Raw genomic sequence first — 13647 nt, 5'->3', positions numbered from 1 at the left:
GGTCCGATCACTTACATGAAATCAATGGGATTGAAAATTTATGAGCTGAATTAATAGGTCTCAAACCAAACCCATAATATGGATTTTATGAAGTACCCAAAGAAGGATAGTAGTCAATCACTCGGGAATATCTGGACAAATTGTCGATATAAAGCAGTACTGAAATACAAGGGTGCACTGACTAAATATTAACTTGTTTCTTTTTTAATTTCGCGCAAAGCTACACGAGGATTATCTGTGTTAGCTAGCCGTCTCTAATTTTTCAGTTTAAGACTAGAGGGAAGGCAACTATTCATCACCACCCACCGCCAACTCTTGGGCTACTCGTTTACCAACGAATAGTGGGATTTACCGTCACATTATAACGCCCCCGCGGTTGAAAGGCGAGCATGTTTGGTGTGACGGAGATTCGAACCCATGACTTTCAGATTACGAGTCTAGTGCCTTAACCACCTGGCCATGCCGTGCCTTTAACTTGTGAAACTGGTTCGTGTTATTTTTAGATTCATTTTTATGCTCGATTATTGCAGAGAAACTTGTTTGGTCATTTCGTAGAGTAACTGGAACACGAATAATGTTCCAGCACCACTAGAAAATGGATTGAAATAAAGTTATGGATTAAAAGAAAAGTTTTGTATGTTTGTTAAGTTCTTTCATTATTTTTAAGAGACGATGATTCTATTTATATACATGTCAGAATATGACAAACAAAAAAGCTATGAGACATCAGATTCCAATAGTGAGTTTATTCCATAACTCATAATTTTACAGTTTTTACCAGAAATGAAAATAAACTATCACTTCGTGCAGTCACTCTATTATATCTTCATACCGTTATGCATACCTTTACCTTAAAATGGAATAATTATGATTGTGAAAAAACACCAAATACCAAACTGAAACAAAGTTAGAGTGTGAATATTGTACGCATATTGATATCAATATATTTTTTCTTTAACAATATTGGTTTCAATAAATATATACGTACACACACATATACATATATATTTGTTTGTTAATTATGAAAATTATTTTGGTCTGTTATCTTAACATACAGGGTAACCTAAATATCCTAAACCAGTTGGACATCGTGAAATTTATTGGGATTATGGTCGAAAACACCGATAACAGCGAAGGTTTCCAATTGATGAATCATTGCATTTTAATCTTTATAAACTTTGGAATACTATTTGCTGACTCAGTATTAATATAAGTTATTGATAATAATGTTATGTACTGCTTAGAATATTCTTATAATTAATAAAAACGTTTAATGGATTGTTAACAACATTTTACGAGAACGAATTTTATATGCTAATTTAGTGATGTGCTGTTCCAGATGCGAGACGTAGAGCTGTGGACGATATTTTTAGCACTTGATTCGTTGGACAGTGCAATACGGTTGTGGTTATTTACTGGTAGAGGAATATACGTCACGGCTCTTTTCTGAAAACAATGTTTGAAAAGCAAAATTGTTAAACGATGTAGAGAAACAGAACGTAACATGTGCAAAACATGGAAACTATTCTTCCCCATGTAATCAGAAAATCTGACTGAGCTAAGTGTTCAGGACAACAGCAGTTTAGTCAGGACCAATACTCTTATTCTCAAAGTGAAGGTTATGGTTTCCAAACATAACCCTCTAGCGCAAAATGTCACTGAGATAAAATTTAAAATATTTAATTGTGCTACTAACGATAAAATTAATAAATATTTGACCCCGACGAAGGTTCACAAGTTTACAAAAAACTAAGGTTGTATTTCACGATAAAGATGGCAGAAGGAACCAGATTGAAAGTCATCCCATTTTGCACCTTTGATCTGTCACGATCTTGAAGAGTAAGTGAAAAGTCAAGACATGTACTTTAAAGAAGCATCATTTTCACGAACAGAAGACTGTTAGAGGAAAAACTGATGTCTGTCTTCAATGGTCATCACGATGAACTTGAAAAACAACGGAAGATGAGGTTTACAGAGAAACCTGGAAAATCTTTTATTGTAAGTACAGAAGTAGAATAAAAGATAAATTCCAAGAAAGACGATGACCCTAAAAGAAATCTAACAACTCATCTACGATATTATTTGTCAAAGATGCATTTGATTGTGTTGTCGTTGATGGTGGTGAAGTTGTGGTCACGGTCGTTGTGGGTGGATTTGTTGTAGTTTCTAGAAGTGCTTCTGCAGACACAACAGGAATAGAAGTTGTTGTCAAGGCCGATGTTGTCGATTCAGATGGTATCGTTCCATTTATAGCATTTTCAAGGATTACATTGGTGAGCATTGCAATTATAGGCATATCTGAAATAATGTTCAAAATCATATAAAATCCAAACACCTGCGACAGCTGGAAATCCCCCTCATTTTCCCAAGTTTCCACCTCTTTGGCTAACTCTACCAAAGCAGAATAAAACCCAATAATGCTGCCCTTTCCGATACGAGGCAGAACTGGAAAATTACCAAGAACCGTTTGATGTCCTTGCCTCCTTATCCTTCTCGGTGTGGCATGGCGATCGACAAGAAATGTTGAAGAGTCTAGTTTGCACTTCATCGGGTCACCTGAAGATGGATGAAAAATATGATAAAAATACGATTTGGAAATTCATTTTAGTTTGGCCATAAAACTTGTTTCAAATGTGAGTTTTAGGATTTCTAGTCTTTTTATTCGTAGGTATAAAACGAACAATATTGAATGATTGTTGCATAAAACAATCGAAGATGTTGTGTCTGAGAATATGAAATTCAAAAACTAACAATACTTAGTGTCTGCGTGTGTTTTCTTACAGCAAAGCTACAGCGGGCTATCTGCTGAGTCCACCGAGGGGAATCGAGCCCGTGGTTTTAGCGTTGTAAATCCGTATACTTACCGCTGCACCAGCAGGGGACAATACTTATTCTGGCACACCACAAGATAAAATACCAAAAAATGAAATATTCCTTTGTTAATAAAACGTGTACATAAAAAGATTGTTATTATTTAGTATTTAACGAACATAAAACCGTATTAATTAGGTACAAAACTGCCCGTGGCATTGCTCTTTAATAAACCTATGATGAAGATAAAGGGTCATAAAACACACAACTTTTCAGGTTAAAATCACAGAATATTTTTGTTTTTCACACTACTAATAAACTTAACCGAAAAAAAAAAGCCAGGTGTGAACCAGTAGTTCGCATACTTGACTTTGAATACTTTGGTTCATGGTTTACACCTCATTGCCTTTTCATACTTTGGGGCCGTGGGTGCGTTATAAGTGTGACGATCAAATATTTCAATTCCATTAGAATTCCCCAATGATTTCCGGTGTGTGCCACAGACTAGCTACTTTGCTTCTGGTCAGTAAGTTCAAAATTAGGGACGACTAGCACAATTAAACCACGAGCAGCTTCGTGTGAATATAATAAAAACACAAACAACTGGTTGTAAAATTCACGTGACTTCAAAGTCGAAAATCACACCCATTTCTTTAATTATACTTCTGAATTTTGTATTATGTTTTGAGAAGATAATCTCTGCCTGTCTTTATATCGTGGTCTGAATATTTACTGGATCAAGTACTACAATGTGGATGGCCAGGTGGTTAAGGCACTCGACTCGCAATCTGAGGGTCGTGGGTTCGAATCACCGTCGCACCAAACATGCTCGCCCTTTCAGCCGTGGGAACGTTATTATGTGACGGTCAATTCCACTATTCGTTGGTAAAACAGTAGCCCAAGAATTGGCGGTGGGTGGGGATGACTAGCTCCCTTCCCTCTAGTCTTACTCTAGTAAGATATCCCTAGTGTAGCTTTGCGCGAAATTCAATAAACAAACTACAATAAAAATTGAGTCAAAACGATTCATACAGTACTAGTTGGAAGGTAGTTCAAAGTCTTAAAAATGGCATAAAGATAATTTTAATTAATAAAACAATAAAGGATATAATTAATATAAATAACTCCCAAATAAACAACACAAAATTTCAAAAGGAAGCTAGAATTTCACATTAATATCAAGATATGTATCTATACATATCAGTTGCTAACTTATGTTATGACACTCGATTTTGGTTTGATGCCGGAAGCTAATGACGGATAACTCATAAAGAGATACATTAATCAACCACGTCATCACAGACAATAACAAAATGTTCGTAATTACACAACATAAAACTTATGTATAACCACTCAAAAACCTTTCAACATTTGAGAATTTATAATGGTAACATTCTAGGTTTGATCCTATGTTTGACGACAAACAAAAAATACGTCTAAAGCTCTAATTTGTTACACTTGCTACAAGCTGGTACAGGCATATTCACAGCTTTGTACTGTTACAAGTTGGTATAGGCATATTTACAGCTTTCTTTTGCTACACTTGGTGTAGGTATATTCACAGCTTTGTTCTGCTACACTTGTTACAAGTTAGTTTAGGTATATTCACAGCTTTGTTCTGTTACACTTGTTACAAGTTAGTATAGGTATATTCACAGCTTTGTTCTGCTACACTTGTTCAACTGATGCTAAAAACATTTAATACACGTTCAAAATATTTACAAAATCAGATATACCATGTTTTACTGTAAATAGCATATTTTTTACAATACACCATGTTTTACTGTCAGTAATACATTTTTTACAATACATCAAGGCTTACAACTGTCCATAACTGCTTTTCGCATTTGTTTCCAGCGCATGTCACTTCCATTTCTGGGAAGACGACACTAATCGACCGAGATCGTATCTTTGGTCCAGCCAAAACGGACATGTATGTTACTTTCCAGCACAGACCCAATCAATAAAAGCATTTCAGGAGCAACATAGGTAAACTTTTTTTTTTTTTTTCTTCAAAGAAGTGAAACTAGATCCGAGCCAGATCTAAATTTAGTAACAATACATTTCTTCAGACCTCATATCTAAAACACCACAAACGGATCGTGCTAATGTTTGTCAGTCCTCTGACAGGTTGTTTAGGTTTAGGTTGCTTAGTTGAATAGACTGTTTCCACAACAGACCGTCCATTCAATTAAATCTAATCGGTTTGTTTCTGACAAAAGAAGTGGAGGGAAAAAATGCATGCCACCACTGTGGTTTTCTCGGTTTTAAGTTTTCACTTCTTTATGACAATATAGAATTTAAATCTTTTGACTTACGTTCTCCAAAAACTTCAAAATACGGCACAGTAAACAAGAATGCGGACAGTAGTACAGAGATATGCATCACTAAGGTTTTAATTTTATACGAATATCATAAAGCCCTCTCTTCTCTGTCGTAACCACAAATACAACTCACTCACACCTGCTGGAAATTACATTGACAACGAGACAGCATATTTCAAGAACACGTCACACAAAATGTTTACCGACTTTTCACAGCGGAAAGATATAGATATATAATTCCAATTTCACGTGTGTGATCCGTAACAAACCAGAAGTGAAAACAAACATGCAGCCCCGTAGATACAAAGAAAACACACCTGCTATATTAGTACACTTAAAACACCTAACGAAACAGACCATGTAACATTATATTGACACTTAACAAACAGCTCGAACCCCATCTCGTTGATACAATCACGTGTGTGACGTCAAAAAGAAAGAAAAAAGGACAGTTTTAAATACATTTCAAATTTTAATATTTAGACTTTCATTTAGTGTAAAGGGACACTCGATAACATCTTGATATAGCAGTTTGAGCCTTTTAAGTTGAGTATAATCAAACTTAGTAAATTCGTGATGACGATAAACCAACTTGAAGTAAAAATATTTTCTCAAGACGGCTTATTAACCAGAAGATGACCTGAGAAACGTTATTTTGCACTTTATTTTAATTAAAGTTGTAATACCCATCCAGCCGTCTTCAGAATAAATTTATGCTTAGTAAATTTTCAGTGAGAAATGTTGGTGAGTTATTATCTTACAAATTTCGAAGGTCAAAATATTTGTATATAAAAACGTTAAGCAAACAAATGGAACATACCAGAAATACTGAAATTATACAAGTTATTTTAAACACGTTTTATGGTAATTTTTAATTTGAGAAACAAACTATGGAGATATTAATTCATTACGTCATATATGACAAGAAACAAACTTGCGAAGAGAGAAATGTGCTGTATATTTACTAAGTAGTTGAGAAACTGGGGTCTTGTTTATGGTTTGTAAGACAATAGTAAACTCTGTCTGTGGACTTGCCAACTTTCTGGTTCATAAGGTAACATTCAAGTGAATGTGAAGTTTTATCAGCCTTCTGATATATAAGATAACACTGAAAAATATTTAATATTCCTGTATTTTGTGATAAATATGGAGTACTGCAAACGATATATACACAATATATAGATGGCAACAGGACAGATTCAGTTGAAACTGGTTCGATGCTACATTATAAGGAAAACCGAATTAGAGAAATATATTACCAACTGTATGACTCAAATGGCAGAAAAAGTGAATAATTTGAACAGACAGCTTCCACCTTGTTTGATCTCAATCTAAACATTTTAGGCCTAAATACATCCACGCGGCAACAAGCACCTATTTTCAAATAATTTTTGGTATTTACTTTTGAAAACGTGGTTTAGTTTCTTCTTTCTTTATCTCTTTCATTTTCTACTTTTGTTTTGAATATCTTAAATTAAAAATGTGAGAAGTTCAAATAAAACAAAGTTAAAGAGGAATAACCTGTCCATAACTCCTAATTTCGATTGTATAGTAATACAAAAAAGACACTTTGTTCTGGTTAAAAACGTATACCACACAGAAATACGATGTTGAGTTGTCTATTAAATTAAAAACTACCATATTTTCCGGAGTCAAAACCGCTATTTTAACTCCAAAATAAGGCTCAAAAATTTACCCTACGTGTCCCACGCCGAAGGTTGCGTTACTCATAGGCCTAAATCTAAGCCTAGAGCAGGGGTTCTTAACCTGGGTTCAATCGAACCCCAAGGGTTCGGTGAGTCAGTTTCAGGGTTTCGGCGAAGGTCAAGACACACACACTGAGTGTGTGTCCGTGATGTCGAGAAAACCCACTTGTAGAGAAATACATATATAAAATCGGATCGTTTTGGTTGAGAAAACACCCTACGTAGAAGAGCGAACAACGTTTCGACCTTCTTAGGTCATCGTCAGGTTCACAACCGAAGAAGGTTGAAACGTTGTTCGCTCTTCTACGTAGCGTGTTTTCTCAACCCAAACGAGCCGAATTTACATATATATGAGTGTGTGTCCGTTCCGTTAACCCCACTCGTATGATTCGTGACGTCATGCTTCACTTGGCCATCATTGGCAGCGGCTGATCACGTCACATCACTTGGCCTTAATATCTGTGCTGCAGGGGACTTCGTGCGCTTAGCAGTCGACTTATAACTGTAGTAATCGTGCGTCATTTGTGATTTTTTTTCCTAATCTTTCAATCCCTTCATACTACCTATGTCAAGCAAAAACAGAAAGTGGTCGGACGAATACGTACAATATGGATTCACGTGTATAACGGAACATGATGGGAGTCAGCGTCCTCAATGCATGATTTGCAATGCCAAGTTGAGCAATTCTAGTCCAGCACCGGCAAAACTAAGAGAACACTCCCTAAAGCTGTATGAAGATGGGAAATACAAGAACACAACGCTTGCTAAATTCAAGGTAAGGAGAGCCAGGTTCGATGAAAAGGCTACTTTGCCTGTTCTCGACTTTGTACCCATCGACAAACCGATCCTCACAGCATCGTACGAAGTTGTGTACATGATCGCAAAGCAGAGCAAACCACACGCCATTGGTGAAGCACTCGTAAAACCAGTTGTATTGAAGATGGCGAATATCATGCTGAGGAAAGCTGCTGAAAATAAGTTATCCCAAATGCCTCTTTCAAATGACACCATCATCAGCAGAACTTGTTTCTGAAAGGCAACAGCAAAAGTCACATTGATTTGCAGCAAATATTCATTGAGTTATGGTTTGTTTTTGTGTGAAATTCATGTTTTTTTGGTTTTGTTCTTTGAACACTGTGATATTGTGTGCAACTGATGCATGGTTTATTTTGTGTACTAATAAAATACCTACTTATGTTTTGAACTTGAAAAAAATCATTTTATTTTTCCAATTACGAAACTTCCGGGGTTCAGTACCTCCAACAAGGTTAAGAACCACTGGCCTAGAGGAAGTGTTTCGATACTGGACAGTAATCCAAGCCCCCTGCAACCGAAAATGAAATGTACAAGTTACTTATTAGTAAATAACAAATAAATAAACAAGATAAAGATACTTGATCACAAAATTCATTGGTGTTTCCACAGTAGGCTAAGATAAACCAGTCGATGGTCTAATTTGCTGTTATCCATCAAAAAATGACATTTTTACTCACGTCAAACGATTTATATTTATATGGCAACATTATAAGAACATATGAAAAGTAAAATTGTGGAAACGCCACCCGATAACGACAACCATTTGCAAAACATTGTTTGTTTTGGTTCCCTTCTGATTAATTGTTGTGTAACGATTTCAAAACAAACTTGTTCTTTGTAGTTCTCTTTGAGAGTTCATCTGAATCAATTTTTTTTTACCACAGCCCATATTATGGCTTCTACACACACGCACTCACACAAAAAACACACCTAGAATAGGCTTACAATAGCGTTATTACTGGTAATATAAGGTATACACTTTCAAAGGTAGACATGTAGCTCACGGGAATGTCTTTTACGCCGGGAAATACGGTACATTGGTCTCATCCAACTACTTTGTATAATAAAAAAAAATCATAAATGCTTTTCAACTTCTTTATTCATAATTACACATAGAAATCCATATTTTAGATTTTGGTATAAGTTGACCACGGTAAACTAGAACAATTACTTATCAGTTATTGTTATGTATTATATATAGTTCTGTTTTACAGTTACAAACTTTCGAAAGTAGTTTTTAATCAGGAATCCTTTGTACAGTAGCAGTGTTATGTACAAAATCTAGTATTTAAAAATGTTGAAAAAGTTCAAACAGAAATATGTTCATTCGTCGATTGAATTCCTTTCCGTTTTTCATAGAATATACGTTTTGTTCTAGAAATTTTGAACACACCAAGGATAGCAGCTGTTAGCTAGGTGGGTTGGTTGTTGGAGCAACTTCTAATAGCAACTGGAGAAAGGCGGTGATTTTGTCTGTAAAGAAAAAAAGATATTCCAAAATAAACATCATACAAGCGGTCATGAGTATTGTGTCGTGGTATTGTTAAAGACGTTAATGTACGTGTAGTTGATGTGTTATAATGTTCAAGACTGTTGTAGTATTGTTAAAGATGTGAACGTACGTGTAGTTGTTTATGTGTTATTATGTTATTTTGTCTATCAATAAACAGATATTTACAATTAAACATCACGAAATTCTTTGCACTTGATAAAAATTAGGGAAGCGGAAGCTTAGCTGAGAAGGTGAAAACTAAAACTGTATTCTTCCGCCACCACGTTAACGTTTTCATTCATTTAAGTAACACTGCACAACAAAGTTTTTGCTTCTTCAACACTGTTGGGTGTTCTTCAGGGGCGTAGTTTTTTTACACCCGATGGGGGAGATAATTTTTGCAACCACTTATGTGACTGTTCATTTTGCAAATTGGTAATCTCTGGCTACGTGAACCTGAAAGCTGTAAACATGTAGTCACAGAGGCCTATATTAAAGAGGTACATTTCGGCAACTGAAAAAGCCTACTTCTAGACCTAATTATGTAATTCGATTGGTAAGAACACGAGAATTATAATAACAAACACACAGTTTGTAGCTCTGTGATGCAATAAAACAATTCAACAGACCAAACTGTAGGGGGGGATAATTGTATGCACCAAACCCCCCACCTAAAATGAAGGGGGGCGGTATACCCCCATCCTCCCAGGATCTACGCCCAGGTATCCTTATACACTTTGGGCTACTGATCACGAAAATCACATCCAAATTTGCCCATAACGTACCATTACTAGAAATCTGCAGTTTCACCAGGATATTGCTACAATGGAAAAACGATATCAGGGCAACTGGAATCCGTCAATGCTTGCTGACTACTGTTGGACACTGCAACGTGACGCATCGGACATTGAATACAAACAAAAATCGGGAGCAAAACACTTTTAATTATGTTGAACTTAATAGCGTATTAGAAACATAAACGCAATTAAATGCGTTATTGCCAGTAAACAGTTAACTGTTTATTTCTCAGAGTTCCTACGTGATGAAGCAAAACCAAAACTATATTTGTGCATAACCACCAGGTACCTATCACAATTAGCAAAAACTTTTCAGGAAGCAAAATTGTTGTGCAGTGATATCAAACAAGTTGTGTTGGTGAAAGTTGGAACGTATAACTCCGCTGTTATCTGATTTGAGTTCACTATTAATCAATAAAGATACTTAAGTGTTAGAATTTTCCAGAAAGATGAATAACCTTCAACTGTCTTAACGATTTTCATTATAAAATAAAGGAGAATCTTCAACTATACAGAGGAACATAAAAAAAAACATTTTTTATTATAATTAAAAATACGTACCCATAATACAGAGATGCATCTTGTAACGAACAAAAGGAAAGAAAAACACAAGTCCTGAGACGATGAATAACAATGCGTAAATGTATTCTATCTGTGACTGTTGAATTATTGAAGCCAACACCAAGTAAACGGAAATCACCAATACAAAAACAGGAATCACTAGCGGCACCTAGTGGAGCAAAATTAACTTTTATCACCTTTTACAAGGGTAAGTGTTTGAGATATCTAATTATAGAAGAAAATAAAACTATGTAAAAAAAAGTGGTATTGTTAAATATATTAAGATGCGAGTAGTTGTGTTATTATGTCCCAGAGTATTGTGAAATATATTAACATGTAAGTAGTTGTTGTGTTATTATGTTCCAGAGTGTTATGGTATTGTTAAAGATATTAACACACGAGTAGTTGTTGTTGTGTTATTATGTTCCAGACTGTTGTGGTGTTGTTAAATATATTACCATATGAGTACTTGTTGTTGTGTTATCATGTTCCAGAGTATTGTGATATTGTTAAATATATTACCATGCGAGTAGTTGTTGTGTTATAATGTTCCAGAGTATTGTGGTATTGTTAAATATATTAACATACGAGTAGTTGTTATTGTGTTATTACGTTCCAGAGTGTTGTGGTATTGTTAAATATATTAACATGCGAGTAGTTGTTATTGTGTTATTACGTTCCAGAGTGTTGTAGTATTGTTAAATATATTAACATACGAGTAGTTGTTGTTGTGTTATTATGTTCCAGAGTATTGTGGTATTGTTAAATATATTAACATACAAGTAGTTGTTGTTGTGTTATTATGTTCTAGGGTATTGTGGTATTTTTAAATATATTAACATGCGAGTAGTTGTTGTTGTGTTATTATGTTCCAGAGTGTTGTGGTATTGTTAAATATATTAACATACGAGTAGTTGTTGTTGTGTTATTATGTTCTAGGGTATTGTGGTATTTTTAAATATATTAACATGCGAGTAGTTGTTGTTGTGTTATTATGTTCCAGAGTGTTGTGGTATTGTTAAATATATTAACATACGAGTAGTTGTTGTTGTGTTATTATGCTCCAGAGTATTGTAAATACTCAATTTACAATTTCAATGAATGGAATTAGTCTTACTGACTTACACATGGGAACTTCAAATTTTGGTTAAAATAGCTCATGTTTCCTACATTGTTACGTGGCTAAAATTCAGTATGAACTTTATAAATCCTACACAAGAGCAGTTTAAGATATCTGTACTCAATATCTAACTTATTCTATATTCATACACCTTTCTAAAATATGTTGTTTTTTAAAGCATTCCAAAAATGTATCTGCCCACAATAAAAAGATGTTTCACCCGATACATTTCAGAACTGTTGTTGTGGCTCATAAATCATTCAGTAATACGATTTATTTGAACCATAAAATACGAAAAATCTTCACTTGTCCAGCATTTTTCAAAACTTTATTTTGTGATGTCATCTGATGTTTCCAGTTCTCCCAAAAAGGAGTTCCATTTTCATTTGCTGTTCAGGAATCTTTGTGATGTCATCTGATGTTTCCAGTTCTCCCTACAAGGAGTTCCATTTTCATTTGCTGTTCAGGAATCTTTGTGATGTCATCTGATGTTTCCACTTCTCCCAACAAGGAGTTCAGTTTTCATTTACTGTTCAGGAACCTTTGTGATGTCATCTGATGTTTCCAGTTCTCCCAACAAGGAGTTCAGTTTTCATTTACTGTTTAGGAATCTTTGTGATGTCATCTGATGTTTCCAGTTCTCCCAACAAGGAGTTCAGTTTTCATTTACTGTTTAGAAATCTTTGTGATGTCATCTGATGTTTCCAGTTCTCCCAAAAAGGAGTTCCATTTTCATTTACTGTTAAGGAACCTTTGTGATGTCATCTGATGTTTCCAGTTCTTCCAACAAGGAGTTTCGTTTTCATTTACTCTTCAGAACCTTTGTTTCACTGCATGTAATTCATGCACGACTATTGTCAACCTTTCTCTGCCTTCGACACTTTTGCTGGGAACAGGAAGTTCCGTCATGCTTAGCTTCAAAACTCTTCTGCTTTAAAATGAGACGCGACTGATGAACAATAACATTGTTTTGAGTAAAATCGGAGAGAACCACAGTTTAATTAGTAATTAATAATTTTCCTGGGCATGGTAGTGACGTTTGATGGTGAATTAGATTAACCAAGTTAGGTAGTTCTGATCAGCAGCATCCATAAAGGAGATGGTACAGCTATCCTCCTGATAAAATTCGTATAGGTTTACTCACATATACATTGCTGGCCAAAATCTTAAACATGAAGAAAAAATATGCATCTTGCGTTGTTAGACTCAACCAATTATTTGAGAAGAGCTTTGAAAGATGAAAATAAGAAAAGGGACATAAAAAATAAAAAAAAACTTTTTTAGCATTTAATAAGGAAAATGTGAACACTATGAAATTAGCCTAAATACTAGCTGGTCAAAAGGTTAAGACCATACTGAAACGAAGCGTTAATCGGTAAACACTTAACGAAATTAAGTATTTGTGTTCAAGCATTAGCATTGTTAACATCTCCCACTGACATCTCCTGTGTTACATTGAGTAAAAACATGGCAAAGGTTAACAAGTTGACAGAATTTGAACGTGGCAGAATTGTCGAGCTGTGAAAGCAAGGTCTCTCTCAATGTACCATCGCTGGTGAGACTGGGCGTAGTAAAACTGCTGTTGCAAATTTCTTAAAAGACCCTGAGGGATACGGAACGAGAATTTCAAGTGGTCGGCCCAAGAAAATTTCGCCAGCATTGAGCAGGAGGATCCGACGGGTTGTACGACAAGACACCAGCCGATAGTCGAACCAGATGAAAGCCCTTAGTTACACAGAATGCAGCTCAAGAACAATAAGACAGCATCTACGAGAGAAAGGCTTTAAAATCGATAAACGTCTTCAAAGGCCACTCCTCTTTCCACACCACGAAACAGCTCGGTTAAACTTTGCTGAGAAGCACCATGGGACGTAGAAAAGTGGAAAATGGTTTTGGTCTCTGATGAGAAAAAATTTAATCTGGATGGTCCAGTTGGCTTCCAACGTTACTGGCACGATAAGGATATCCCACCGGAGACATTTTCTACACGTCACAATGGAGGAGGTTCCATCATGATCTG

General features: G+C 35.4%; 1 protein-coding gene across 1 annotated transcript; it reads right to left on the bottom strand.

The window, feature by feature from the left end:
- Positions 1 to 726: 726 nt before the first annotated feature.
- Positions 727 to 5508, bottom strand: LOC143257658 (uncharacterized). Its single transcript, XM_076516703.1, has 2 exons — positions 5130 to 5508; positions 727 to 2556 (listed from the first exon to the last, which is right to left on the bottom strand). The coding sequence occupies exons 1-2, from the start codon at positions 5194 to 5196 to the stop codon at positions 2048 to 2050; spliced, it is 576 nt and encodes a 191-aa protein (XP_076372818.1). The 5' UTR covers positions 5197 to 5508; the 3' UTR covers positions 727 to 2047.
- Between the last annotated feature and the right edge of the window lie 8139 nt (positions 5509 to 13647).

This window comes from Tachypleus tridentatus, chromosome 1, assembly GCF_004210375.1.
Source record: "Tachypleus tridentatus isolate NWPU-2018 chromosome 1, ASM421037v1, whole genome shotgun sequence".
Lineage (NCBI taxonomy): Eukaryota > Metazoa > Arthropoda > Merostomata > Xiphosura > Limulidae > Tachypleus > Tachypleus tridentatus.
Note: the sequence above shows the minus strand (reverse complement) of the source record. Positions and strands in the feature narration are given on the sequence as shown.